Below are 27761 nucleotides of genomic sequence, written 5' to 3'. Positions count from 1 at the left end.
CAATGGTATCTACTTCCTAGGCTGTTGTGAGCATTAGTGAGGTCGCATAAAATCGCTTAGAACAATGCCAGTGCAGGGGGAATATGTGCTGTCGTTGTTGGCTGATGGATTTCCAGTAGGACGAGGCCTGGACCTAGTCTAAATTATTCTACTACAGGAGACAGCTCTCCAGCTAACGTCTCAGACCTTTTTGATCCAAATGCACAATGTCCTGGGTGAGGCCACACCTGCTCTGCTTTCGGCAAGGACCCCCAATCCAGAGGAGCTGTAAAAACACAGCATCTGGAGTCACAGAGTCACGGGCTTAAGTCTAGGTGCTGCCTTCTTGGTCTCTCCATGCCTCAGCTTTATTTTCCGTCAAATGGGTAGAAGGCTCCCTGGAAGGCTTAGAGGGGCGCAGAGGTGGGACAGCGAATGCTCATACCCTGCAGCTCTGGGATCCACCTCCCTCCTCCCTACCGCCTCATTTATTACCCACTCCCACCCACCCACGGCCTTCTCACCTTCCTGTGTCCTGTGAAAAAGAGGGAAAGGTGGTGCATGGAGCCCCCGTTGCGGCCCAGTTCCTTCTTGAGGGTGCGGGGAGAGGGCATGGCCCAGGTGGACGCGGTACCCTCCCCGTCCGAGCAGTGCAAGGTAGTGTCGGAGGCGAAGCAGGGCCCGCGGGCTTCCTGCAGCAGGCTGCCCTCGCTGTGTGTCCGGCGACGCAGGGAGTTCTGCACCCTCAGGGAGAGGCCCCCCTCGGCAGCCTGGCCCGCCTCGATCATGCTGCTGCGCTTGGCCTCATGGTGCTCTCCGTAGTTGTCATCACTTGTGTCCTCCTCTTCTTCCTCCTCGTCCCCCTCGTCCCCCTCCTCAGCCTCTTCTGCATCCTCCTCAAAGCCCAGGCCGCCCCCTTCCGCCCCGGCCTTCTGGCTGTAGGCGCTATCCAGCCGGACCTCGGGGATCACAAAGGCTGGCCTGGAGGCCACAGGCAGATCTCCAGGGGCTGCTGGCGGGTCCCCAGAGCTTGTGGTCTCCTTAGCTGGCAGGGGGACCTGATCTTGACAGGGCTCAAGCTCCTGAGCAGGGGGGTCCCGGATGACAGGGAGGTCTTGGCTGACTTGAGGGTCTTGGCTTGGAGGGGGTTCTTGGCTAGTAGGAAGGTCCTGGCAGGGAGGGACGGCAGGGGGTTCCTGGCATGGTGGGGAGTCCTTGCTTGGCCAGGGCTCCTGGCCTGGAGGAGGTTCCTTGCAGGAAGGTGAGTCTTTGCTGGACAGCAGTTCTTGGCCAGGAGAAGGTTCCTGGACAGAAGAGGACTCCTTATTGGGTGGAAAGTCTTGTCCTGAAGGAGGCTCCTGGCCAGAAGAGGGGTCCTTGTTGGGTGGGGGGTCCTCGGCACCCAGCTCCTTCCCTTCCTCCAAGGGCATCTCTCTCTTCTCATCCGCCTCTGGCTCAAACATCTGGGAAACAAGAAGCAAACAAGAAAAGCTCAGAATGAGAGGCTATGAGATGCCAGGCACCGTGCACGAGCCAGCATCACAGAGGCCGAAATAAGTCAGGCAAAGGCCTGAACCCCACACCTGACACTCCACAGTCTAAAAGCTAAAGTGCCCCCCCCTTTGGGTTAGCTGTACACGGGTTCCCACCCTTCTCTCCTTGCTTGAATCTTCTGTCTGCTCTATCAAAAACGTGGTTGGTCATTTAGCGGGAGAAGGAGGAGAGGTAACCATGATTTTCTGGCTCCTATGGTGTGCCAGGGTCACGCCAGATTAAACACTCCTCTTGTACTGTCTTCCCAGCAGCCCCCTAAAGGAAGTGTCATGGTGTCCCTGTTAGTAAAGGAGGAGCCAGGCAGTCTCTGCCTTCGTCTCCACCAACTCAAGTCCCAAGTCAGAGCAATCACAAAGTGATAGAAGCTTAGACCTGGCCAAAGGGTATCTTCTACCTGAGCTAAAGTTCTAAAAAATCCTATTCAAACCAGACTCGCTCTGAATATTGAGGTATCTCTCTCTCTCTTCTTTTTTTAATGTTTATTCTTGCGGGAGAGAGAGACAGAGTGTGAGTGGGGGAAGGGGCAGAGAGAGAGGGGGACACGGAATCTGAGGCAGGGTCCGGGCTCTGAGGTGGCAGCACAGAGCCCGACGCGGGGCTCGAACCTACAAGCCACGAGATCGTGACCTTAGTCGAAGTCGGACGCTTAACCGACTGAGCCACCCAGGCGCCCCTTTAAGTATCTCTTTGAAACCAGTAAACTGGAATGAAATCAGAACTTGAAAATATTGCCCTATTTGGACTAAACAGATGTCCCAGGCACATGGGACCTCGCTGAGGGATCCTCCACCCAGTGATTTTCAAACTGTGTTTGGAGGAACCTCAGGAGTTCTGCACAGCAAAGAAAGCATTTCCTGTCTGACATACAACCCTCAGAACCCTTGAAGTTTTTGCTGGACTCCTACAGACTTCATTTGCAAAGGGAAAAATAGGGCCCCTGATGAAGTCTGAAAAGCAGCTTGCTCACAGGAACACTGGGGCTCGGAGAAGGCCAGGTGCGCTAAGGCCACACAGGGGAAGCAGGTCTCGAGGCCGGGCTGGGCCCCTCATCACACTCGAGGATTTGGAATGTTGGAATGAGAACTATCTGGAATCCAGGTTTCACCCATCAAGAGGCCACAGCTGTCTCATGAAGGAGAAAGTGGCCACGCGTTCCTGGCCACACGTGCACATGTGTGTGCCCACACGTGCACGCGCGCGTGGACACTGGCTGAGAATCTGAGAGGTAAGTACTCCCAGAATATAGGTTAGGAGCTCTCATTGTAGAGACCGTTAATGTCCATTTGACGGATGACAATGCTGAGCGCAAACAGCAGTGACTTTCCCACTATTGCACAAGCTGCCCGGGACCAAAAGGTTATGCCCAAAGCAGAGAAATCTTTTAAGCTCTGGGGAGTGTGTGACAGTGAAGCCTCAGCCAGGCTCGTATCTGGGAGTCCGTGACCCCAGTGGTAGGGTGCTCCCCACATGTGTCAGGGGTCCCACTGACATCTGGGAGCACCAGGGATGTGAGAGCAGTGTGGGTAAGAGCCACTGCCTGGGAGCAGGAAAGTGAAAGGTGTCCCCCCACCACCCCACCCCAGTGGAGAGGGAACTGAGCAAGGTAGCAGGGAGGACCTCAGAGGACTCTGGGATGATCTGGTCAGGGTTTGGTTCTCAGACACACCCAAAGACCCTCTTGGGAGAGGATTGTACCCTCCACCCAGGGACCCCTCAGACCCCAAAACGGCAGTGATCCCAAGTCTGCAGCACACAGAGGGGGAGGCTGAGGCCCAGAGAGGGCGAATCACACAGTGGGACTAGGGAAAGCCAGTCACTAAACCCTCTGGGTCTCAAGGTCTCCACCCATTAACTGAGATAACCAACATGCCCAAGTGACAAACCAGGAGAACATACCATAGAGAGTATAAAGTTCTTTTTTTTTTTTTTTAAAGTAGGCTCCACGCCCAATGTGGGGCTTGAACTCAAAACCCCAAGATCAAGAGCTGAATGTTCTACCCACTGAGCCAGCCAGGCTCCCCAAAAGTATAAAACTCTTCAACGGGATACTGGTGGTGGTATCAGTGGTGACTAAACAGCGGATCTAAAGGGAAACGCTCAAGTCACGAACCTCAAATAGTGGCACATCTTGCCCATGGACTCCTGGAAGCAAACTTGGCCAAATACCCAGAATCAAAGTTGGTGATTGTGATGACAGGCCTCTCAGTCCAGAAATCTCATCTGGAAACTAAGGTCTGTGCTTTAGCCTCATCAGACTGTTCCCAGGGAGAGAGAAGGCCCCCCTGCTGACTGACAGCCCAGCCCGGAACAGTGACCTAGAGACAAGTCCCCAAACACCCGCACCAATCGGCTGCTCCTGCTAGGCTGGGGTTGGAGCAAGGCCTCTGGCTCCTTCTTTCCAGCTCATTCCAGAGCAGCCCAGTCCTCCGCCCCTCACCCCACCCGCAGGGAAGCATTCTCCTCCAGAAAAACAAACAGCCAGCCCCCCCATTCACCCACATTCAGTCCCCCTCCCCCTGGGCCAGACCCCGCCCCCCCCCCCCCCACCTGGAAGGACCCACAGAAGGAAGCAGCAACCCGTGCTCCTCAGGGCCTGGCACGGAGTGGCCCTGACGGGGTGGGGGGTGGAGGGGAGCAGGGGGCATTTCCCCTTTCCTAGGGGTGGGGGTAGGGCCGGCCCGTCCCAGCGGTGACAGAGCCTGAGCCCGCCTACCCCTCCTACCCCTCTGAAAGCGCAAGCGCGCAGCCACAGACCCAAAACCAGAAATGCAAGTCAGCCAGCCTCTGCCAATCCTGCCCCAAACGGAGGCCAAACCAAACAAAGCCAGAAGGGGAAGTGCCCCTGTCCCCATCTCCCCACCCTCGCCCCAGGCAGCAGAGAAACCACCCCACGAGCTCTCAGGGCTCCCAGGGTGCCCAGGGAGCCACGTTCCCGTGTCAGTGGTGTCACCCTCCGGCTGGGCACCTCTGGCAAGCCTCTTGCCCTCTTGGCCCCGTCTCCTCACCTGGAGCAGGGCCACGACATCACACTGGACTCAGAAGAGTCACACTGGCCCAGAAGAGGCATTTGATAACATGGTGGCTATCGTCAGTCCAATCTTATTTTACAGATGGGGAAACCGAGGTCTCAGAAGCTAAGGGAATGACCTAAGAAATTGGAGGCTGATTTAGTATTAGCACTCATGTCTCCTGGCTTCGTTGGGCCCTTATACACAAGTATGGTGGACCCAGGAGTCTACACAAGTGAACACTACCTGAGGCCCCTAACCTGGGCCCCCCCCCCCCCCACACACACACACAGGGCAGATACTCGCAAAGAAGAGCCTGAGCTCTCTGGTTCCTTGCTGTGCTCCAGGACCAGGCTCGTGTGAATGCCCAGATAGGTTTGGTCAGGCCAGTGTTCCTGGGAGAGCTGGGGTTGGGAGTGCCTTGGGGAAGGCAGGTTCTGGAGCAAATATAGGAAATCTCAGAAATTTCGGCAGGGGGGAGGGGTGGCAAGTGAAGGAATTAGGACAGAAAAAGAGATAAAGGTGAGAGCACGTCACAACGGATGCCAGATGCGGGACTGTCCTATGAGGAACAGAGTGACACCTGCAGAGCCCTGCTACATCAGAAATGCTCCGAGCAGCAGTGTGAGCAGGGTATGGGGGTGGGGGAAGGGCCACGGGGACACGCATGCATACAAACACACAAGCGTTCGTTCATTCTCCAGGCACTGAGTAAGGCCCTGAGAGGACAGACGGGGACAAGTCAGACACAATCCCTGCCCTCAGTTGAGCAGAAAAAACAGAGACTGGACAACTGGTCCTGGCGCGTCTGGTGAGTGCTCTGACGGGGGAAGCAGCAGCAGCTGGCAAAACCCAGTTAGGCAGCTTTGCAACAGGTTGGGGTGATAAGAATCCGGCCACGGTGCTCCAGAGAGATCGGCCTGCTGGCCCAGGGCTTTGGGTCCACAGTGCCCTGTGCAGCTAGTTGTCCCCTTGCTGTGGGGAGTCTGTATCTCTCCCATCCATCACTTCTTTGGCTTGGCTGGACCAGTGTGAATTCTGTCCTTGTCTTGCCTGCTAGAAGCACACAGGAAATGAGCCTGGCCCTCCAAATGAAGCTGCTGTTTAGGATCTAATCAAACCCTGCCCCCAGTCCAATCCAGGACTCAGAACAGGCTGGGAAGGGTGGCAGGTAGGACTCCCAGAGCATCTCCTGGGCCCCAGAGCCCTCCCACCCCTATACCTGCTACTGGGGTAGGAGGGTAGCAGCGAGCTCCTGGAAGTGACTTGCCCAATGTCACACAGCCACTAAATGTGGAGCCAGGTCTGCTGACCCCAGAGTCAACCTGCAGCTCTCACTCTGAGATGACTCATCACATCCACCACAGATGCCGGGCTCTGTATCTGCCCTCAAAAACCACTTCCTGCACTGGCTCGGGAGGTGGGGGTTGAGAATTGGGGTTTGCCTTTGTCTCCGGGTCACGCTTACACAGCTAGGATTTTACAGATAGAGCGCTGGACATAAAGCCAGAAGACCTGGGCTGGAATCCTCCCTCCATCCTTTGCTAGCTGTGCGACCAGGCTATGGCGTCTGGTTTTCTCAGCCATGAAATGGGCCATGAAGTGAGGACACTTCCTGCCACACGCCCCATCCTCCTCCCAGAGGGCTGAGGGGACCAAGTCTCAGAAAGGACAGGAAAGTGCTCTGTCAACTGGAAAGTCGCCAGAGAAAGGGAGAGGTTATTCAAATTCCTGCCCAGCGCCTCAGACCTCCAGACTTGACTTTTGAGACGGGGTTGCTCCTTCAAGTTTGGCATGTTCTGGGCTCCTGAGCAGCTCCCTGGCTTCTGGGTCCCTGGCATGGTGCTGGCTTCCAGGAACCTCACCTGCCTGGCCAACGCTTAGCTCCCCCAGCCCAGCCTCGGTGCAGCTCCTCAGCCTGATTTCTTGACACGGAGAGGCTGGAGCCACCCCCGGCCCTGCCTCTGCCTGCCAGCTCAGGGCCTCCCGGCAGCTGTCCTCCTCCCCTGTCCCCAACCTGGCAGTTTTGGCACCGAACAAGGCGGAGACAGATGACACCGTACAGTGGAGAGAGCTCTGGAGACTGAGCCCTACCGCACTCACTGGCTGGGTGACCTCAGGTATAGCCTCTCTGAGCCTCAGTTTCCTCAGCTGTAACATGGGATTCATAACAGCTCCCCGGTGCTGCAGGAGACATGCTGAGCTGGTGTGCACCCACAGCGTGGCACCGCGTGGCCACACGAAGCGCTGGAATGGCAGCCACGACCACCGCAGGACCGCCCATCATCGACATCTCTCTCCTTGGATTTGCTCCCACCCATCTGACAACCCCATGAGGTCATGAGCCTCTTGGTCTGTCCGTGGGAACCTGTCCCAGGCTCCTGCCCCTCTCAGTCCTGCCTACTCCCTTGTGCACCCATCCGCTCCCCTGGGGTTCAGTCACCATCCGTGCCATCTTGCCACCCCCGAGCCCACACTGCCGGCTCCGACCTGTCTCCTGAGTCTAGATTCCAGAGGTGAGTGTTCACCAGGTACTCATGAAACAGCACTGCTCCAGAACACTGTCCTAGGCGTTGTGGGCACAATGGGAAATGAGAGAGACACAATCCCTGTCCTGGGGGAGTTTCCAGGCCAGAGAGGAAGGACTGACATGAGCCACATCGTCGGTCGGTCGCCCACAGAAACATGTAATAGATGCAAAGTGTGATCGCTGATGGGCAGGAAAACCATAGAGTGCCACAGGAGAGAATGCAGCGCCATGTGGGAAAGGCCACTCCACAATGACACTGAGCCCCAGATCTGCTCGATGGGCAGGAGAGGGTTCACCAGGGACGCCTGCGCAGTGGGGGAACAGAGGAGGCCTGTGTGGCTAGGGCCCAGGCACAGAGATAGAGACCTCCCTCTGCACATCCCGCTGGTGCCCCCAGCTCAACATGCCTCACGCTGAATGCAAGTCCACTCGATCAATGATGACACCGCCAGCTGCCGAAACCAGGGACCTGGGTTCCACCCTTTCTCCCTTTCCCTTCACTACCACCCCCACTACTCTGGCCAGCCACCAACACCTCCTGATTGTCCCCGGGAATATCTTCAGAATCACTCCCCCGGGGTAGGTTATGCATGTATGGGGTCAGGGAGTATACGGGAACTCTCTGTACTTTCTTCTCAATCCCTAAAACTGCTCTAAAAACAAGGTGTATTAGCTTAGAAAAAAAATAATCTCTCCACTCCCTCCACCTTCACCACCACCACCTCCCCCCAGGACACTGTCATCTCCCACCGGAATGGAGGAGGACCTCCCGGCGGCAGCCCAGACCCCTTTAGCGGCCATGCCAGGGAGACTTTTATGCAAATCTGACCCTGTCACTGCCCTGCTTAAAGCCCTGTCAAGGCTCCCCAACGCCCCCCAGGTAAGTCCCAATTCTGTAGCCCTGAGAGAGCCTGGGGTCTGTCTTCCTCTGACTTCCCCTCCTACCACTACCCATCTTAAGTGTTTGATGAGAATGAATGGATGGATGAATAGATGAAGGAAGGAAGGAATGGGCAATCCAGTGAATGTCACAGGACCATCTAGACTCTTAGGACCTGAAGTGTGGCCCCTGAACCAGCAGTAGCAACAGCAGCTGGAACCTCACCTGAAATGGAGAATCTTAAGGCCTCAACTGACAGCTCCTGGTTCAGAATCTGCCTTTTACCAAGATTCCGAGAGATTAATCTGCACGTTAAAAATAGCACTGATCCAGACTATTGGTTCTCAAAAGAGAGGTACACTTTAGAATCACCGGTGGAGCATTTTAAAAATATCTGTATCTGGGCTCAATTCCAGACTTACTGGATAAGATTCCCTGAGAGTAGAGCTGGTATCTTGACTTCTTTCTAACTCCACAGATAATTCTGGGGAGCAGCCCCAGTTAACAGATAAGGTGAGCGGGACCGAAAGAAGGGAGGCGATGTGCCCGAGGCCATACAACAGAATCAGGACGAGAATGTGCAGACCAGAACTTAGTGCAGGACCAGTCCCAACAAACACCGCTCCCGCCATACCGGAGGCCCACGCAGAAGAGGCATGACCTCAGCAGCCCCTCGTCCCCAGATAAGGAGCTGGCAAGCTCCCTCGCAAGCTACCCATTCATGTTTCCTATTAACAGAGGCCCAAATCCAGGAGAGAAAGGAAGGAGGAATTTGAATACAGATGGAAAATTCTCCATCCCTAAAGGATCCCACGACTACACTCATGGGTCTGTTGGGGACTCAGGACAGCAACACATCACAACAGGGAGCATACCTGTTGACTCAAAGCAATAGTGAGGCACAGAGGAGAAGCAGCTCTTCCAGTCCAGAAACTCGGGACGAAGCCAACACACAGGGAAGAAGAACACTGAGGAATGAGAACTGAGGCGAACCCTCTTAGAAGCTTCCCTACTCTTGGTACTGCTATCTGGGTAAGCCTGAAGGACATGTCTTCAGGCCTGGCCTTTGGCGCTTCGATGGGATGCCCGGCACCATCCTGCATGCCCAGCTTCTCACTGGGCAGGGAAAGCAGTTCCCGAGGTATGAGTTTCCAGGACAAAGCTCCCCTGTCCGCACCTTGCCAAGCTCCTTCCCTTGGGTCCCAGATGCCACTGCTTCAGTGTGTGGGGGTGGCCTGGATTGGTGGCCCCCCACAGCCCAAAGACCCCTGCCACACACCTCAGCCCTCTTCTCTCCTGAAAGCTGTAAGAGTGGAGAGCAGGGCTGTCCCAGCTGCTTCCTGTCCCCACAGGGACCCGTGCCTCTGTCAGAAGGAGAGCGCCAAGCCCCGGGGGCCTCTCCTGCCCCCGGGGCTCTCTGCTCAGAACCAGCCCCCTGAGGGCCCTGCCACCATTCCCCTTCCCACCTGGCACCCCTTTCTCTGCCCGGTCCACATGTGTGTCCGCACGGACTCACTTTCCTATTGCGTCCCCCTCCTCAAGTGCATCTCCTTCCCATCCTCTGGAGCCCAGTGAAATGCTCCTTGGGATGCCCTGGCTAGGGGGCTCTCTGTATTCCTGCCAGTGCCCGGCCTGCCCTGCTCTCGGGGTCCTGGGCATGCCCTGTTTTGGCTCATCAAGATTATGTCCCCGGCTCACTCCCTCCCACCCCCACCCCCAGAGTTACTCAGCGAATACCTACAGATCTCCAGCCATGTGCCAGGGCCTGTGCGGGGCAAAGTGACAAGACACCTTCCCTTCCCGGAAGGTGCTGATCTATGGGGCAGAGAGCCAGGTGAAGGACCCGCGTCAACCCCCCACATGCCCATTGCTCCCCCAGGGGGCTGTAGAAGCACAGAGGCAGCAGGAAAGATGGGGATGGCTCTTGGAGGAGGTAATGGGGACAGGGATGGGAGAGGATGTCCGGGCCAGAAACAGAGATAGCATGGAACATTCGAGGAAGTGCAGGTGGTTCCATGGAACAGAAGCATGGATATGGTAAAGAATTTGGACTTGGACTTGGACCCTGAGAGCAGTGTTTACCGTGCTGCTGTAGAGATAGGGGAGGTGGAGCCAGAGATGATGGAAACAGAAAACAAAGAAAAAGATATGGGGGAGAGAGGAAGAAAGAAACCATAAATTGAGTGTCTACCAAATGCCGACACCGTGACGGTTGCTTTCCATACACTCTTGCACCCCAGCAACCCTGTGTGGTAGGGATCATTGGCCCGATTTGGCAAATGAGGAAAATGAGACTCAGAGAGGTTAAGGTAATGTGCAAGATCACAAAGCAAGTGAGCAGAGGAGTCGAACTGAAACCATGGTCAGCCTGGCTCCAAAGCCCTTTCTCTTTCTACTACCCCATGGCCTCCTTTCCTCCTTTCTTGCCCCTTCACCGCCCTTCCTCACCCCCTCCCTCCCAAGCACCCATCTGGGCCAGGCACTGTGCTAGGCACAGTGAGCGATACCAGACTCAGGGGCCCTGCTCATACCGCAAACTGCTGGAGACCGAGGGACAGATGTCTGACTTGCCTGGCGGGGGGCAGAGTGGGGTAGAATTCCACACATCTGGTGACCTTCCCAAACCGTCTCCCTCCAGAGACCACTTCATGCGCAGGGTGAGCCAGAAGCGTGTGGCTTCTCTGTGATATTCTATGCTGGGCTGATCAAACAAAAAAACTCCACCAAGCTGGGAGGACCCCAGGGAAGGGCACAAATAGCACTGTGGTCATGAGACCAGGATTGGGAATCAGGCAGGCCTGGGGTCCAATCTCACTTCCTAACCCTGTGGCTGAGTCAGGGGGCACAGCAGTGCTCAGCCCACTGGGGGGCCCTCCCTCTCCACCGCTTGGCTCTCCCTCCTAGCAGGTACAGGGACCAACCCGAAATCTCAGGCTTCACTCCAAGCAACAGCTCTGAGAACAGAGGTGCCTTCAGAGCTGGGGGTCATGGGTGGGGGAAGCCTAATGCTGGTGAAGAACTGAGGTCTGGAGGCAGACAAACCCAGGTTCATGTCCTGCCTCTGCCACTTCCTAGCTAGGTGCCTTTAACCTCTGGACAGGCTGCTTCACCGATTCAAGGTTCAGTTTTCTTATCTGTAAGTGGTGCTGTAAGTCACGACTACCTACATCACGGCATTGTTGGGAGGTAATCCACATAGTAAGTGTTCAATGAACATTTCCAATTCCTGTAATCAGACTTATTACTGTCATCACAGAGATCACCAGTCTCCTTCCTTGCATCCCACTCTGGGAGAGGACACTTGGCACATTCTTCCCCCTAAGATGGGGGCACTGTTATCTGTGCATTCCAGGGGAGGAAACTGAGGCCCGTAACAAAGGCCCTGGAGGCTGGAGAGGTAGCTGAGCCTGTGCTCGGTTTCCCCTAGGCTGGGTCAGTCTGGCTCTCTGTGTGGCCCAAGCCAAATCCCTCTCCTCTCCAGGCCACATCTTCTGGAGGGGGTCTGTCCAGCACTGAATCTCAGCCAGCCTGGAGGAATCAGGGCTCAAGGTATGGTCAGGTCTCCTTGTGGGCACATGGAGGGCAGGAGGAGAAGAAAGCACCCCATCTTCAGAGACCCCAACGCTTGTCTGTCCGCCCCAGTTCCTAAAATATTCTTCTTTCAGGGCCTTCAGTGCCGGGGGCACTGGGTGGGGGGAGTTGAGGGAGAAGGCTCTTCCATTCCAGGATGCCAGAATGGGTATCTGGCCACAACCCATTGGTGGTTACCTCCAAGGCCCTCCCCAGCACACTGTGACCTCCACCCCTGCCTCTCTGAAGCAGACACGCTTTCTGTTAAGGGATGACGTTGACGCTGGGTTTATCTGGGGTTGCAGTTCCAAAACCATCCTTCTGGCCTCCTCCTGGCCTGGGACTCTCTCTCTCATCTCCCTCACATGGACCTGATTATATTCCTCTCCTGCTGCAAACCCTTCTATCCCTCTAGGATAGTCCCAGCTCCTTACCCTGTGTGTTCGGCCCCTGCCACCTGACCTCCGGCCACGCCATTTCTCTTCCCCCAGCCAGTCTAAACTAGTTGTAGTTCCCCAAACACACTCCACTCTCAGGCACCTCGAAACCTCTCCTCACTGTACTTCCTACCTAGAACACCCTGCCCTCCCTTGTCCACCGGGCAAACTCCTACTGATCCTTCAAAATTGAGCTCACCCACACGTGTATTGTCCCCTTGATTGCCGACAAAGATGATGATGCCCTAGAGTGAGAGAGGATGGTGCTTTCATTAATTGGATAACCACCCTGAGAAAATGAGTCTTGACCTCACCATCCACCATACATAAGAATCTATTTCAAGTAGATTTTGGATCTAAATATGAAACACAAAACGACAGAATATCTGGAAGATAACATAGAACACACCCACAACTTGGTAACAGGCAAAGAAACGGGATTCGATCGGCCCTCTCGGTAAAGAAAAAGACTGACAAGTTGGACTGCATTAAGAACTTCTGTACTTCAGAGGATACCCTCGTCAAAAGAATGAAAAGGTAAGACGCAGAGCAAAAGGCGATGTTTGCAATGTCTATATCCCACAATGAAAATATACCCAGAATATTTTTTAAGCTTCCACAAGCCAATATGAAAAAGACAGACAACCCAATAGAAAATGTGGCGGGGGCGGGGGGGAGAGGAGGGTTACACGTGAACAGGTGCTTCACTAACAGGTGGCCAATGAACATATGGAAAGGTCCCAAACCTCATTAGTCACCAAGGAAATGCAAATTAAAAAACCATATGTAGTTATCACAGTATCTAATACTGGTTGGTGTGGTGGTGGTAAGGATGTGGAGTAACAGAAGCTCTCTCCTACACAGCTCAAAGAGGGCAATGGTGTCAAGCCTGGGAAATTATATGATAGTATCTACTAAAGCTAATTATATACCACTTTATGACTCAGCAGTTGTAAACCTTAGGTATTTACCCAGCAGAAAAGTAGATACAGCCTATCAAAAGACATCTATGAGATTCTTCAGAGCAGTACTCTTCATTTTAAACTCAAGCTGGAAACAAGCCAAATGTTCATCACCAGGAGAAATGAACAAATTGCAACATCGTCACACAACGAAATATCCTACAACAGTGAGAAGGAACAAAATAAAACTGCATACAGTTACGTTGACAAGTCTCATCATCAAAATGCAGACCCAAAGAAGTCAGCATAAAAGAGTGCATGCTTGGGGCGCATGGGTGGCTCAGTTGGTTGAGTGTGTACAACTTCCGCTCAGGTCATGATCTTGTAGTTCGTGAGTTCGAGCCCCAAGTCGGGCTCTGTGCTGACAGCTCAGAGCCTGGAGCCTGCTTCGGATTCTGTGTCTCCGTCCCTCTCTCTGCCCCTCCCCCACTCACACTCTGTCTGTCTCTCTCTCTCTAAAAAAATAAATAAACATTTTTTAAAAAGTTTTAAAAAGAGTGCATGCTTGGTGATTCCAGGTATACAAAGTTCAAAATCAGGCAACACTAATCAATGAGAGAAGGGCAGGACAGAGGTTATGTTGAAGGTGGTAGTGACTGAAAGGGGAGGGTGCAGGGGTATTTCTTGGGTACTAGAATATTCTATTTCTTGACCTGGAGAGTTTGTTCACTTTGTGAAAATTCATCAGCTGTATAGTTCCAACCATTTTGAAACTATGTTGCATTTCAACGGAGAAATTTATTTAAAGACAAACAAAAGCCCTCATCCTGGTGTCCCCCTGTTCCCTCCTTCCTCCATGAGCCCCTCTCCTTGGTGCACATCTCTGATAGCACATTCGGACTCCCCCAAAAGCCGCTGCACCACCTCCTGTTTCCAGAACACCAACTCCGTGTCAGACCCCACGCCAAGCGCCTCACTTCGCCCACATCATCTTGTTCAAGAACAGCCACTGTGAGGTGACATGCGAGTGGCACTCAGCCACTGCCACGACTCAGCGTTAGTGCACACGGAGCGCTTCATGCACACACATCATCTCATTCAACCAGTGAGGCCGGGCCATTGCCTGAAGAGACTCAGGCAAGGAGAGAGAGGTTCAGTGTCTTGCCCAAGGGCACACAGCTGTACCACGCGTGGGAGAGCCTGTTCTCTCTCCAGTCCAGAGCCCACGCACCTGTACGAAGCACACTACACAGCCTTCCCCTGGGATTAGAAGGAACAGTGCCTGGACACACACAGGTGATTTCTGTGGCTAGGCGGGAACCGCGTCTACACTGCAGAAGGGTGGAGAGACCGGGACAGAGACCTGCTCCTTCGATGGACAAGCACCCATGCATCCAGACTCAGCCTCACCTCCTGCAGGAAGTTTTGCTGTGGCTCCCAGGCTGGGTTGGAAGCTTCCTCAGGGTTCCTCCCTCCCCAAGTCTCCGCATCAGAGCTGTGTTGCTACCATCCATCACATGCCCATCGTTGGCACTGGATTGAAGATTGGGCCCTTTATGTCTATACCTCTAGTACCTGGCCGATGCATGGTACCTAGCAAGTATTTAACAAGTGTGGAAGGGAGGGAGGGAGGCAGAGCAGACAAGTTCAGAGCTGTTACTGAGTGAGATCAGCTGGGAACTCCATTAATCAAGGTCCGAGCAGTGATGGTTTCAGTGTCCTGGATGGGCATTGGTTGCAGCCCCTGACTTAAGGAGAAGCACGGCCACACGACCTTCCATTCCACGGCCCTCCTCCCACCCCCGGCTGCCCCCACCTTATCTCCAAGGTTGTGGCCAGCCAGCTGGCTCCCAGAGGCTCTGCCCTGCTCTTTCTCCCCTCCCCCCATGTTCCCCCACCTTCTGCCACCGTGCCCTGAGAGCCTGATTCCACTATTGGCCTGAGGCTAACCCCACCAGGAGGTAACTGAGGACACCAGAGAGCCCTGGCCACGCAGAGAAAGGCATGCCCGGTTCCAAATAACTTACTACACCCCCTGCCTTTCTAAGTTGGGAGCCGCTGACAGTTCTCCAGCAGCAGCCTGATCTATGGTGCCAGGTGCAAGCAGGCTGGCCCATCACAGGCAAGGGAAGGGGACAAGCCCCAGGCCATCTGGAACAGAGAGCACACCTGGCAGCTATCCATACATCTGGAGTGATGGTCAAGGCCCACCGCCAGAGAAAGAGGGTAAGAGGGTCTCTTGGGAGCCCGCCCCCCTCCTCTGTGCCTGGAGGCTCCGATCTGCCAAGCACCTCCTGGCCCCAGCACCCCTCTCCCCAGTCCTGCCCCACTCCCACCCCAATCCCAGACGCCTGGGTGCAGCTGGCTGTGCAGGAGAAGGTGGCAGCTCCCTGGGGCTGAGCCTGGCTGGCCTGCTGTGAGTGGCTCCAGCCTCTCTGGGCTTAGCGGGCTGAGCCATAAGCAGCCTTGTTTATCCCTGGGAGGAATGACGGTTTTCCCTGAGCAATGACATCTTGGAAACGGCCTGGCTCCACAAACAACAACAAACCTCCCAGCCCTGGCCTGGGCTCCAGCCTGCATGAGAAGGCCTCTGACCAAAACTGCCTGAATAGCAGGTTAGGGGCTGCTTTCCTGCTAAGCCAGACCCTGGCCTTGACCAGTAACGCTCAGAAGAGAAGAGGGTCTACAGAGACTCAAAGAACTGGGTGGCTGCAAGGTCCAGCTCCTGGTTGCTCCAAAGGGGAAACTGAGCCGGGGTGGGGGGGGTTGCGGAATTTTGCCTGAGATCATCCAGTGAGTAGGAGCTAGAATGTGCCTCAGTCTCTGGCCTGTTGGCCAAGCAAGAGCTTTTTCTACTGCACATAGTTTTTCAGAGGAAAGCCAGGTTCTAGCTGGTAAGCCAGAGGGGTTCTAGAAAGGAATGTGTCACTGGGGAGTCTGAAAAAGGGGGGACATCAAGATGAAAGCCAGGTACTCTGAGTCATCCAGTTGGTGTGACACAGAGATTTGAGCTGGGGAACCGGAGACCTGGGTTCTCGTGCCCACTTGGCTGCGGAGTTTAACGTAACCTCAGGCAAGTCCTTCCTCCCCTGCCTCAGTCCCCTATCTGTCCAGAAAGCAAATGGACTCAGTCATCTCCAGGGCCTTGGGAAACTAAATGGGAAGAAGCTCTAAGAACCTCCAGGAACCCAACTGGGCATGGGCACTCCCTCCTCAACTCTGCCTCTTCTGGGGAAGCCAGGCGGACCACTGGCTGAGAACCACCCTCACACAAAACCCCAGACCCACATCCATGGTGGGGCCCCATCCCAAGGGGGCCCAAGCTCGGATCCAAACCTCTGTAGTCTGTGCAAAGGACCATGGACATTGCATTCAAAGCCGCCGGGGGGCGCCCGGGTGGCTCAGTCGGTTAGGCGTCCGACTTCGGCTCAGGTCATGATCTCACGGTTCGTGAGTTCGGGCCCCACGTCCGGCTCTGTGCTGATAGCTCAGGGCCTGGAGCCTGCTTCTGATTCTGTGTCTCCCTCCCCTGCTCACACTTCTGTCTCTCTCTCAAAAATAAATAAAGATTAAAAAAAATTAAAAAAAAAAAAAAAAAAAGCAGCCGGGGCTTCCCCTTCCATCCTCCATGGCCCAGACCCAGACCATGTAAACACCACCCAGCCCAGTATGACTCCTGGGTGGGCTCTCGAGACAGCGACCTCAGCCTCAGATAGGCTGAAAACAAGATTCTCCCTGTCCCACCTCTTGTCAAATCCCACCTTCCAACCCCTTGGCCCTGTGGCATCAAAATAGCCCCTTGGCCTCACACAGAAGCTAGGTCTCCTCCCAAGGGACTCTGCACCAGGTCCTCAAGTTGATAGGGCCCACTATCTGCCACAAAGAGCGAGAAGGTGGGCAAAGGGAACTGACTCGGACGTCAGTGCTTGTCCTCAAGGAAAGCCCATCCTAGCCCTTTCCTACCATGTCCTGGGCCCCAGGCCCAGGGACTCAGAGATGAAGAAGACCTAATAGGACACGAAAGCAATCACCCTGGGTGCCATCGCCAATGGAGAGACAGGTTCCAACAGCAGTATCTGCTCTAGTTGTAGAAATTTGAGTTCTCCAGGATCAAGACCTAGACAGAAGAGATGGGCTTTCCAGGCGGCGGGGATATGCACAAAGGCAAGAAAGCTGGAGGGTAGGATGGTTTCACTGATACCAAGTACTATCATCGGAAGCCCCCGAAAGGATTTCTGGTTCGAGGCCCCGAAGGCTTCCCAACAGGCGGTCACTCGCCTCAGCTGCCTCCGTCTTCACTGTCCCCCTGGCTATTTCAGATGCCAGCCTGGGCCTGAAGCAAGCCCTGCTGTGGAACTTGGCTCCCTGAAGGGCCCGCCCCGGGCTAAGCCATGCCACGTGCTAGGGCTGGGGAAGAAGGGAGGTGCCCCTTGGCTGAGTGCAGAGGACTCCAGGGGCCCTGGTGGAAAGTTTGACTATGGCCGCAGTGCCCCAGCTGGGATCCACAGGCACTGGTGGGCAGGCACTGAAGCTCCTTCCTTCCTTCCAAGAGATATACCCACTCCAGCCATCTCAAGAGAGGAGCCAGATAGTCCCCCGCCATAGGCCTGAGGGCAGCAGGATGTGGAAATTTTTCCGTGAAGGGGCCGGTGGCCCTGTACTTAATTAGGCATCTCAAGCCAGGAACGCAACATTCAGAAGGGAGGTACGCAGCTCAGGTAGGGTAATGGCACCCATGTATCCTGTCCTCACTGTTCCAGGAGACAGAAGTCCTCTATCCTGGTCCCGGCCAAAGACCTGCAGCGTGGACATGGCCCCTTCCCAATCTGGACCATAGGCTCTTCCACAGCTCTAAGGCCCCGGGGCACAAAGGTTCTTCCTGGACACCTCAGGACAAGAGTAGAGATGTGGGGCTTCCAAGTTGATAAAAGAATTGGCCTCTGTCCCCTCATAGTGGCTAGCTCTGCGGGGTGAGCGGGTCTCTTAACAATTACCCCCTCCCTACAGATCTCAACTGGAGCCAAGGGAGCAGGTGCAGGACCTTTCCCAAGAGGCTCAGGAGGCAGAGCATCCCCGCTTATGTTTCCTGTGTACATTTCAGCAGAAGTCTGTCGAATCGCAGCCAAGCCCCCCATTGAGATTGCCCTCCCCCAGACCACCTCCTTCCCAGACACAGAAGTAGGCAAAAGCAGCCATCCCTGGTGCCTGGAGTACGGTCAGCATCCCTGACAGGATCACCAGCATGGCTGGCTGAATGCGCCCTCTCCAGGCAGTGTCCCAACTTGTGGTCACCAAACATTCCTTTCTCCCAGAAAGAAAAGCCGGCTGGCCAGCCTGGAAGTAGGGAGCAGCACACAGTGGTAGCATAGCCCTAACCCTGAAGGTCCTCGACCCTGAGAAAGACACACACACACAAACGTGCGCGTGTGCACACACACATACACACACACACACACACACACACACACACACACACACACACACACACACAGAGCTATCTCAGAGCATAATACACACGTTTTAGTTGCAACATGCCATCAATGGCTGCCCTGGGGAGGAAACAATAGAAACAGGGGCATGGGGTGGCCTGGACAAGAGCCCCCCGCACACCACACACACACCCTGTCACCAAGGCACCTACCCAATTCACTCCGGCAGGGACCCAGGAGGCTCTTAGCTGCCGCTCCTGCCGGCCAGCCCGCCAGCCCGGTCTCCACCGGGCTCCTCCCGCAGGCGGGCGGGCAGGCGGGCGGCCGTGGCTGTGGCAGCTCCTGGCCGCCCGGCGGCCCGTGTCAAGCAGCTGCCTTCCCCAGACAGAGCTCCTTTGTGTCAGCAGAGCTATTTATGGACTTACCCAAGTTCCCCAGGGGAGCGATACCTGCTGGGAAAAGCTGAACCAAATGACCAGGTTCCACCTCCCACATCTAGGTAGCGTTTTCAAAACCCTTGCATCACTCGCCCCTCCTCCTCTTCCTCCTCCTCCTGCTTGCCCTCCTCCTCTTCCTCCTCCTCCTCTTTCTCCTTTCCAGACACACACCCTGTCCAGCCGGCGGCTGCCGCTCTGGGTTTCTTTCTTCCATCAAGTAGAAAACTCTGATTTCCCAAGCCACTTTCATCCGAGGAGGAGAGCGGGATGTCTCAGGAAGCGTTCTAATCCTCGGCTAGCCAGTCCTTGAGCCTGCAAGGGGCCCCGGCTCCCGGGTTACGTGCTCACACACTCACGGGCCCTGGCTCCCCTGCGCCCGTCCCCAGGGCCTGGGCTGGGCCCCCAAGTGCCTCCCTGGAGGGAGAGGCATCCATCACTCACGACAGCGGCGGCAGCCCCGGGCACTGGGATCCAGAGCCGGGTGCACCCCACACGCATGCTGACAGCTCCCCCGGCTGGGGCAGTGCAAAGCCAGCAGCTGCTGCTCTGGCAGGATGGAATCAATCGCCGGGGCTTCCCGTCACACCCCCACCCCCACCCCCACACTGCTCGGAGATCGGCGCACCGCTGCAATTTAACTTGGGGGTCCTGCAGCCAACACTCCGCTGATTCCGAGAATGTCGCTGCCTTGGGATAGGGGAGCAACTGCTTCACTCAGCGCACAGCAGCACCCTCCAGTGTAGCTGGAGCTGAGCACTCTTGTATGTCAAATTCTGGGGAATCAGATGGACCGAGAGCGTGGGGGTTCCTCCCCCACGGTACCATGGCTGGGAGGGGCACATTACAACAGTTCGGGAGTTAGGGCCACAAGTGAAGGAGAGACATCCCTTAACAGAGGGACTGTGGCAGGAGGGGGTGGGAGGCAGAAGAAAGAGCCTTGGACTAGGAGGCTGGGTATCACTGATCAAGTCCCTGTCCACCTCTGAGCCTTGCTTTCCGCATCTGTAAAATGGGGCTGACAACCCTTGACCTGCCCACCTGTGGGATTCAGAGAGCATTCAATGATCCCATGCCAGGCATTATTCCCAAAACGTGAACTCATTTAATTCTCACAGCACCTTGTGAGGCAGGGGCTATTACTGCCCTACTCAATGGACAAAGAATCTAAGGTCCAGAATGACAGCAGACAGCACCCGAATAGAGTCAGAGCAGCTAGCTGGCTGTCCAGCCAGGATTGAACACCAGTCGGGCCAAGTCCAGGCTACCCGCTCCTATGGCCCTTGCAGAGTTCACCACTGCAGGAGGCTGCTTTGCCAGCACTGAGCTGTCTGATGTCGTGGCAATGGCCACTGCAGTTGGTTGTCTGATGTCAGCAATCGCGCTCTGGGTTACGCGTGGGGCCAAGGCTGGGGGTGCCCATCCCACAGCAGCCCCAACCTGAAAATGCTTTACTGCCGGACAGGCAGGCACCCTGGGACGTCACACGGAAAAACTGACAGGCAGAAGGAGCCCCTGTGTTCCTTTCTCACCTCACCCCGCCTTGGTGGCCCTGGGCTGAAGTGCTATCCTCTCCCTCTTACTCTTCCTGTGTTAGTCTCAATGGCTCTGAAAGTCTATCTATGCCCATCTCCCTGCCTCTGTCTCTGACTCCATTCCTGCCTTATCTCACACATACGAACATACGCATGCATGTGGGTGTAAGAAAACATCCTATATCAGGACCCACTTGGAACAGCCCTCATCTGAACAAGTCACTTACAGACTCCAACCAATACTTTGTCTTGTCCCCGGGGGCAGAGCCAAGGCAGCCCTTGCAGGGCCCAAGAACCTTCCAGATTGGAAGACTATCATCCTGTAGGCTCCTGGGGAGTAGGGCCCACCTCATTCTAGGAAACTAAGAAGGTGAGTCCAAAAGAGTGCAGTTCCAGTGGGGCTGACTAGTGCCCAGGGTGGAATTTCTGGTGCTGAGATAAGATTGCTTAGGGTGGAGAGCCTGAATACAGGGTTCTCTAACATGAGAGGAGTCCCCAGGTCTCACCTGGGTCTTCACCTCTCAATCAACAAACTGTTCTGGAGCACCAACTACCTGCCGGGCTCTGTGCTGGGCCCTCGGGATGCAGTAGAGAACGGACAGACCGGGGCCCTGTACTCACAAAGTTCCTGAGGGAGACAGACGTCAGCCACACAGCCAGACTAGTGAGTTTGTAATTAGACACTGTGCCATCATGGGCAGAACAGCTCTGCCAGCCGAGGAAACGGGGTCCAGAACAGATCCAGAATGCGTTCATCGATGCTCTGGACCACAAGGATAATGAGGAAAAGACCCAGCAGTTCAGCGCCCTGAGACCCAGGAGCCTGCCAGAGCAGGGGAGGAGAGCACTTCTTGCCTAGGGGAGCCCACACAGCCACTGCTCTCTGCCTCTCCAGAGCTCCAGACACAAATCAGAGAAGCAGGTGGGCCTCCCGGTGTAGAGTCTGGGGCAGGAGAAGGAGTCATGGACACTCAGGCTATCTAAGCCAGAAAGGCCCTCGCAGATTTCTCACTGTTATTCCCCATTTACAGACAGTGAAACTAAGGCCCAGAGAGGGAAAGTGACTTTTCCAAGGAAACAGAGAAAGTGAGTGGCAGGGCTGGGACCAGGAATTAACTCTCAGTCCAGTGCTCCTTCCACTGCACCCCAATGCCTCTCAGATCTACATAAATGATGGTGCTGTTCAGCACAGGAGGAACTGGGGTCTAAGGAATGGCAAGATCTAGGTGGCCCAAAGTTCCACCAGGATCGGCATCTGGGCACTCAGGGCCTGGGCCCCATTTATGGATCTACATATTTTATTTAACAAACATTGATTTGACACTTACTATGTGTCAGCACTGTTCAAAGCACTTGCCAATTATTGACTCATTAAACCTTCACAGCCCTATCAGAGATGATGTCTAATGGCCCCATTTTACAATTGAGTAAACAGAGGCAGAGAGATTATGAAACATTCTCAAGGTCACATACTAGTAAGTGCAGAGCCAGGGGTCAAGCACAGTCCACTGCGCAGGGCAGCCCTTGCAACAGACAAGCCCTCCAACTATCCTGAGAAGCTGGCCGGCCATACGGCCCAATCATGCAGGCAAACTTCTCACTGTTCGGACACGTTGGCAGGAGCTTCCAGGGCTAGGACCAGGGAGGGTCAGCAGGAAACCTGTGTGTATGCACCTCCCATTTTGGGGGCGGGGAGCAGCAGCCCCAGCCAAAGCCCAAGGCTCCAGAGAGGCCCCCAGGGAGATTCAGCAGCCCAGGCAACCTGGACAGGCCATTCCCCGGGGCCGCACCGCGGCCAGGTATCCACCGGTTTCCCTTATTGCCTCCACTGCAACGTGCGTGGGGTTGTGTCCCCAAGACCTCATCATGAGCCCTGCACAAATGGAAACCCACCCCCTTCGTTTCTCCTGCAGACTCTACTTAAGGAGGCCAAGTGTTGGCAATGCCCTCCTCAAGGAAAGGAGGGTACTTGCCAAAGGCTATTTAATAAGCTTCCCTGTCCTCGCTTCTGATCCAAAGTCCACTGAGATTTTTGTTCCGGGTTGGGAAGAAGGGTGATGCGGCTATGGCAGAAACCAGGCACAAGCCGGGGAGAGGTGTGGTCCCAGGAATTCCAGAGCATATGACGGACTAAGACCACCCCAGCCTCCACCAGCAGCTGCTCGGGCGTTCATTCTTCCCAGAACAGGAAGGAGCCAGACCTGTGCTCGGGTGTCGGGGCAGTGAAAGCCTGGGCTGGGGTATGCTGGCCCCACCTTCTACAGAGCCCTGCCTCTGCCCCAGTTTACTATAAAAGAGCATGATGAGCCTGAGCTGCCTTAGGAAACTGTAGAATTATCTGTACACACCCACCCCAGCCCAAGCTTTAAATCTGCTAACTCAGGAATTTCTGGGCTTTTACTCATTGGGTCTCCCATCCCTAGTTTATTTATTTATTTATTTACTTACTTACTTATTTATTTTAACGTTTATTTATTTTTGAGACAGAGAGAGGCAGAGCATGAATGGGGGAGGGTCAGAGAGAGAGGGAGACACAGAATCCAAAACAGGCTCCAGGCTCTGAGCGGTCAGCACAGAGCCCAACGCAGGGCTTGAACTCACGGACTGCGAGATCATGACCTGAGCTGAAGTAGGAGGCCTAACCGACTGAGCCACCCAGGCGCCCTTTTTTTTATTTTTATTTTTATTTTAATTTTTTTTTTAACGTTTATTTTTCAGACAGAGAGAGACAGAGCATGAATGGGGGAGGGTCAGAGAGAGAGGGCCCATCCCTAGTTTAGAGGTCTACAGATTCCATTTGGAGTGGCCCTCCCCACAGAAGAGTCAGCTAAGACCCATTTATTTGTTATTTCAGTAACCACTGAATCCCTACATGTGCTGGAGCCTGTTCTCAGAATGGTGGACGCAGGCAGACAGGGAAGCAGCCTGCTCCCGAGATCTGACCTGGAGGATGAACATCGCTGATGCTGGTGCTGACGCTGCAGGCAGGGACTGTCCTGCCTTGTCCTGGTCTCTGTGACCCTAATGCCAGGGGGCACGCTCTCCTACCACTTGCTACATGCATGTACCTGGCTCTTCCTGGTGGCACTAGCCTTGTTCTTGGGGTCCGTACTGCCAGCGGTGAGGTGGGACAGGACACAGCAGGCATCCTCAAGTTCAAATGCATGGGGTTTCTGGCCTATAGTCTGCAGAACCTAGGTGAGATCCCTCCCCCTTACTGGCCTCAGCCTTCCATCTCTAAAATGAGGCTAGAGAGGGGTATCCAGTGGGCTCAGCTCTGCTCCCCCACTTTCAGTGGCCAATCCCAGGTGCCTCCAGGCTCTCTCACTAAAGGAATGAGTTCGGTCAGTGGGTTTTAGAAAGAGCACAGGCTTTGGAGTCCAGAAAAAATATCGGAGTGTGACTTATCTTGGGCAAGTCATTTTAATGTCTCTGAGTCTCTGTTTCCTCGTCTGTAAAATGGGGCTATTACAGTCTGCCTCACTGGGCCCTGTGGAGGACCAAACGAGCTGGTGCACGCAGAGTGGCCCGCACACAGTAAGTGTGTAACAACAAGGAAGTAACAACGTCGTTGTTGTGTTGTCGTTGTTGTGGCTACGCTCTGAAAATGACCGAGTTCACCTTGAGAGGGCCGATGTAAAGAGTAAAGTTAAATGGGGGCGCCTGGGTGGCTCAGTCGGTTAAGCATCCAACTTCAGCTCAGGTCACCATCTCATAGTTCGTGGGTTCGAGCCCCACGTTGGGCTCTGTGCTGACAGCGCAAAGCCTGGAGCCTGCTTCGGATTCTGTCTCCCACTCTCTCTACCCATCCCCTGTGCACACTCTGTCTCTCTCTCTGTCTCAAAAATAAATAAACATTAAAAAAAATTTTTTAAGAGTAAAGTTAAATGTGAAAATATCTGCAGAGGGTCTAATGGACAAGTAAGCCCTGACATGGTGCCTGGCATGGACTAATAGGTGATAGTCATTACCATCTACTGAGCAACAGGTTCATCTTACACATGAGGAAACTAAGGCACAGAAAGGTGACATGGCAAAAACAGTGGCAAAACAGGCCATATGGCCCCACGGCCTGGGCTCTGAACCTGTGCGCTCTGCTCCCAAGTCACGTTCCCCAGGCTCTTTCCTCCTCCTGCCATCCTCCTCTTCCTCAGCAACTTCAGACAGCAAGGCCAATTCCCAATCTGCTCACAGGAGCTAGATGCCCCAACCACAAGGAGAAACCCGCACGCAGTAAAAGCCAGGAGACCAAATGTCCACCCGCAGAGCCGTCCCCGAGACTGTCCCTGGCTGGCTTCTGCCTCCAACCTGGGCACACATCTCTGTCACCTCAGCAGTGTCAGCCTGACCTTAGGCAGCTGCAGAGACACAGGTGGCTGAGGGCCTAGGCCATCTCCCTTCCTGACTGCAGTCCAACCAGCCTCATGCTGGTGGGAGACTTCAGGCTTTGGGGAGCGATCCCTAACCCACTGTGCTGTGTGAGCTCCAGGGTCAGGCCGGGTCTGGACTACCAAATTCCTGGGAAGCCTTCAGCACAGAGCCACCAACTCAGATATGTGGAGGCCAGCCCCGTGACCTTGGCTGCTAGACACAGTGCCTCCTGAGTCTGCTCGCTGCTTGGACTGCTGGGCTTAGGCCCAGGCCACTGCAAAAGAGGGTCGGCAGAGGAAATACCAGACTGAAATGCTGACTTTGCTGCTGTCTTCTCTGAGCTCCAGGGCAAGGCCAATCCCTCTCTGGGCCTCAGCTTCCCTGTTCCCAAAATGAGCACTGGGGTTTGACTAGGTCAGTGCTACTCAGAGTGTGGTCCACAGAATGGGACTGATGTGCAACTTCTTGTTACTGGTTTGCAATTCGGTAAGCAGCAAAATCAAGCGTTTGGAAACTTCTGTAGCAATTTCACACGGCCATGATACCCAAACGCAAGACCAGTGGACTGGGCCTACTGAATAGGCTACAAGGCTGGTCCAGGTGTTATCAAACCGGCATGAAGAATCACATGTGGTGTGAGTTTTATAAAAGTATGAGGCTCGTCCCCACAGGTGGTTGAAGAAGCCTTGCTCTAAATGTTCTTGTTTCCACGAGAACCCACGAACTAGGCCTCCATCACAGTACCCACACCTGCAGTCGGGATGCACGATCCTGTCACCCAAACTGTTCCCTCTCGACCGCTCCTGGTATGGAGAATGCCACCACCATTCACCTGTTTGCCTGAACTAATACCAGCTGAAAGCCTTCCAGGAAAAACTACCAATAGACAGCAAACAGCTAGAAAAAATCTGGTGACATTTCTAAATTCCCAAGATTGGAAAGAGAAATCCTGCTAGTTTCCATGAAGAAACCTTAGAGAGTCAGCTGAGTGCTTGCGCTTCTTACAACACTAAAGGCTAGGATGACAGAGCATCACTCTCAGGTTTCTGGAGAAGAAGGACTCTAGTCGGATTCTCTCTACTTAGGAAAGGGATGACTCAAATGTGAAGGCAAATATTTTCAGACTTACAAAGACTAAGAAAGAATGCCACCCACAGACCCCTTCTGGAAAAATTACTTGGGAGAGCCCTCTAGAAAAAAAAAAAAAAAAAAGAATCAGAATCAAGGAGTCAACGAGATGGTGGGTACCTGAGAAATGGGGGAGGAGTGAAACCAGAAACATGTATACACTTAACTGCTGATAACATAATTGAGGAGTTAAGTGCATTTAAATAAATGACTCTTTTTTTATGTTTATTTATTTTTGAGAGAGAGAGACAAAATGCGAGTGGGGAAGGGGCAGAGAGAGAGGGAGACATAGACTCCAAAGCAGGCTCCAGGCTCCGAGCTGTCAGCACAGAGCCCGATGTGGGGCTCGAACTCACAAGCCTTGAGATGATGACCTGAGCCAAGGTCAGACGCTTAAGTGACTGAGCCACCCAGGTGCCCCTAAATAAATGACTCTTAATAACAGGACTGATGTTTCAAAATGGTAAAAATCAGAAAAAAAAAAAAAAAAAGAGTAACAGAAAGTAAAGTTCCAGACGATTTCAACAATCCCTAGGAGGCACAGAGGAAAGCAAAGAGAAGTATGTGCTATCTAACACATTCACTATGGGCAGTCGGAGGTGAGGACAAACTATTCCAGATCTGGTGTCATGGCTGATATTGAAATACATTTATGGAAAAGGTAAGGGTAAAACCCCTGGCAGACTAGAGTCAGGGTGTAGAATTTCAGAGGAAATTCTGCAGAATAATGGGAGGGCAGTCTTGTAACACAAGTGACACTTATCATGAAGCTATAGTAATTAAGTCTCAACCTGCTGTAGGAATAGACACATTAATGAGGAAATGAGGAGGGAGGTAAAACTTGAAAAATAAAACCATACCGTTCAAGGGGGGAAAGAGTGAAGATTATATAATCCTGTGGTGAAGACCACAACATCAAAGGCAAATGTATATATATATATTTTTTAATTTTTTAATGTTTATTTTTGAGAGAGAGAGAGAGAGAGAGAGAAAGAGATAGAGCTTGAGAGGGGAAGGGCCAGAGAGAGAGGGAGACACAGAATCTGAAGCAGGCTCCAGGCTCTGAGGCATCAGCACAGAGCCCGATGCAGGGCTCGAACTCACGAACCACGAAATCATGACCTGAGCCAAAGTCAGATGCTTAACCAACTGAGCCACCCAGGTGCCCCCCCCCCACCAAAAAAAAATATTTTAAAAAATTTATAGATATATTAGTCATCAGAAAAATGCAATTCAAAACCACAGTGAGATACTACTTCAAACCCACCAGGATGGCTATAGTTTTTAAAATGGGAAAATAGCAAGTGTTGCTAGAGAGGCTATAGAGAAATTGGAACACTCGCTCGCACACTAGCAGTGGGGATACAAAATCATTCAGCCCCTTTGGAAAACAGTCTAACAAGTCCTCAAAAAGTTAAAGTTGCCATGTGATCCAGGGATCCCACTGCTAGGTATATATATATCCAAGAGAAATGAATACATGTGTCCACACAAAAACTTGCACACAAGCGTTTATGGCAGCATTATTCATAATAGCAAAAAAGGTAGAAACAGCTCCAGTGTTCATCAATGGATGACCAGACAAATAAAATGTGGTATATCCATGGCTCCATCCATCCATGAAATAGGCTTCAGTCATAGAAATGAAGCAGTAGCACCTGCTCCAATATGGATGAACCCTGACAACATGATGCTAAATGAAAGAAGCTGGTCACAAAAGACCAAATATTATAGGATTCCATTTATATGAACTGTCCACAATAGGCAAGCCCACAGAAAGTGTCTTAGTAGCTGCCTTGGGCTGGGGTAGATGAGGGATGACAGCTAAAGGGTATGATTTCTTTTGGAGATAATGAAAATATTCTCATATTGATTGTGGCGATCGTTGTACATGTCTGTGAATACACCAGGAAAAAAAAAAAACATTGAATTATACACTTTAAATGAATGAATTCTAAGATATAGGGATAAGATCTCAAAAATCTGCTATGAAAACAATTTATA

General features: G+C 53.6%; 1 protein-coding gene across 8 annotated transcripts in view; it reads right to left on the bottom strand.

Annotated features, from left to right (window-relative positions):
- Window positions 1–27761, bottom strand: part of RGS3 (regulator of G protein signaling 3) — a 139680-nt gene that overhangs the window by 14306 nt on the left and 97613 nt on the right. For 4 of the 8 annotated variants that reach the window (XM_019454093.2, XM_019454094.2, XM_019454095.2 and 1 more), the window contains one exon: window positions 504–1442. In XM_019454093.2, coding sequence (XP_019309638.2) covers window positions 504–1442 — 939 coding nt within the window. Of the gene's footprint in view, window positions 1–503; window positions 1443–4538; window positions 4808–18501; window positions 18688–18714; window positions 18833–18897; window positions 19214–27761 lie in introns of those variants that run through there. The other 4 variants (XM_019454100.2, XM_019454099.2, XM_019454098.2 and 1 more) reach the window with 4 other exon arrangements.

The sequence above is a fragment of the Panthera pardus genome, unplaced genomic scaffold (assembly GCF_024362965.1).
Source record: "Panthera pardus isolate Hobbes unplaced genomic scaffold, ASM2436296v1 HiC_scaffold_20, whole genome shotgun sequence".
Classification (NCBI taxonomy): Eukaryota; Metazoa; Chordata; class Mammalia; order Carnivora; family Felidae; genus Panthera; species Panthera pardus.
The sequence above is the reverse complement of the archived record's forward strand: the minus strand, read 5'-3'. Positions and strand labels throughout refer to the sequence as shown.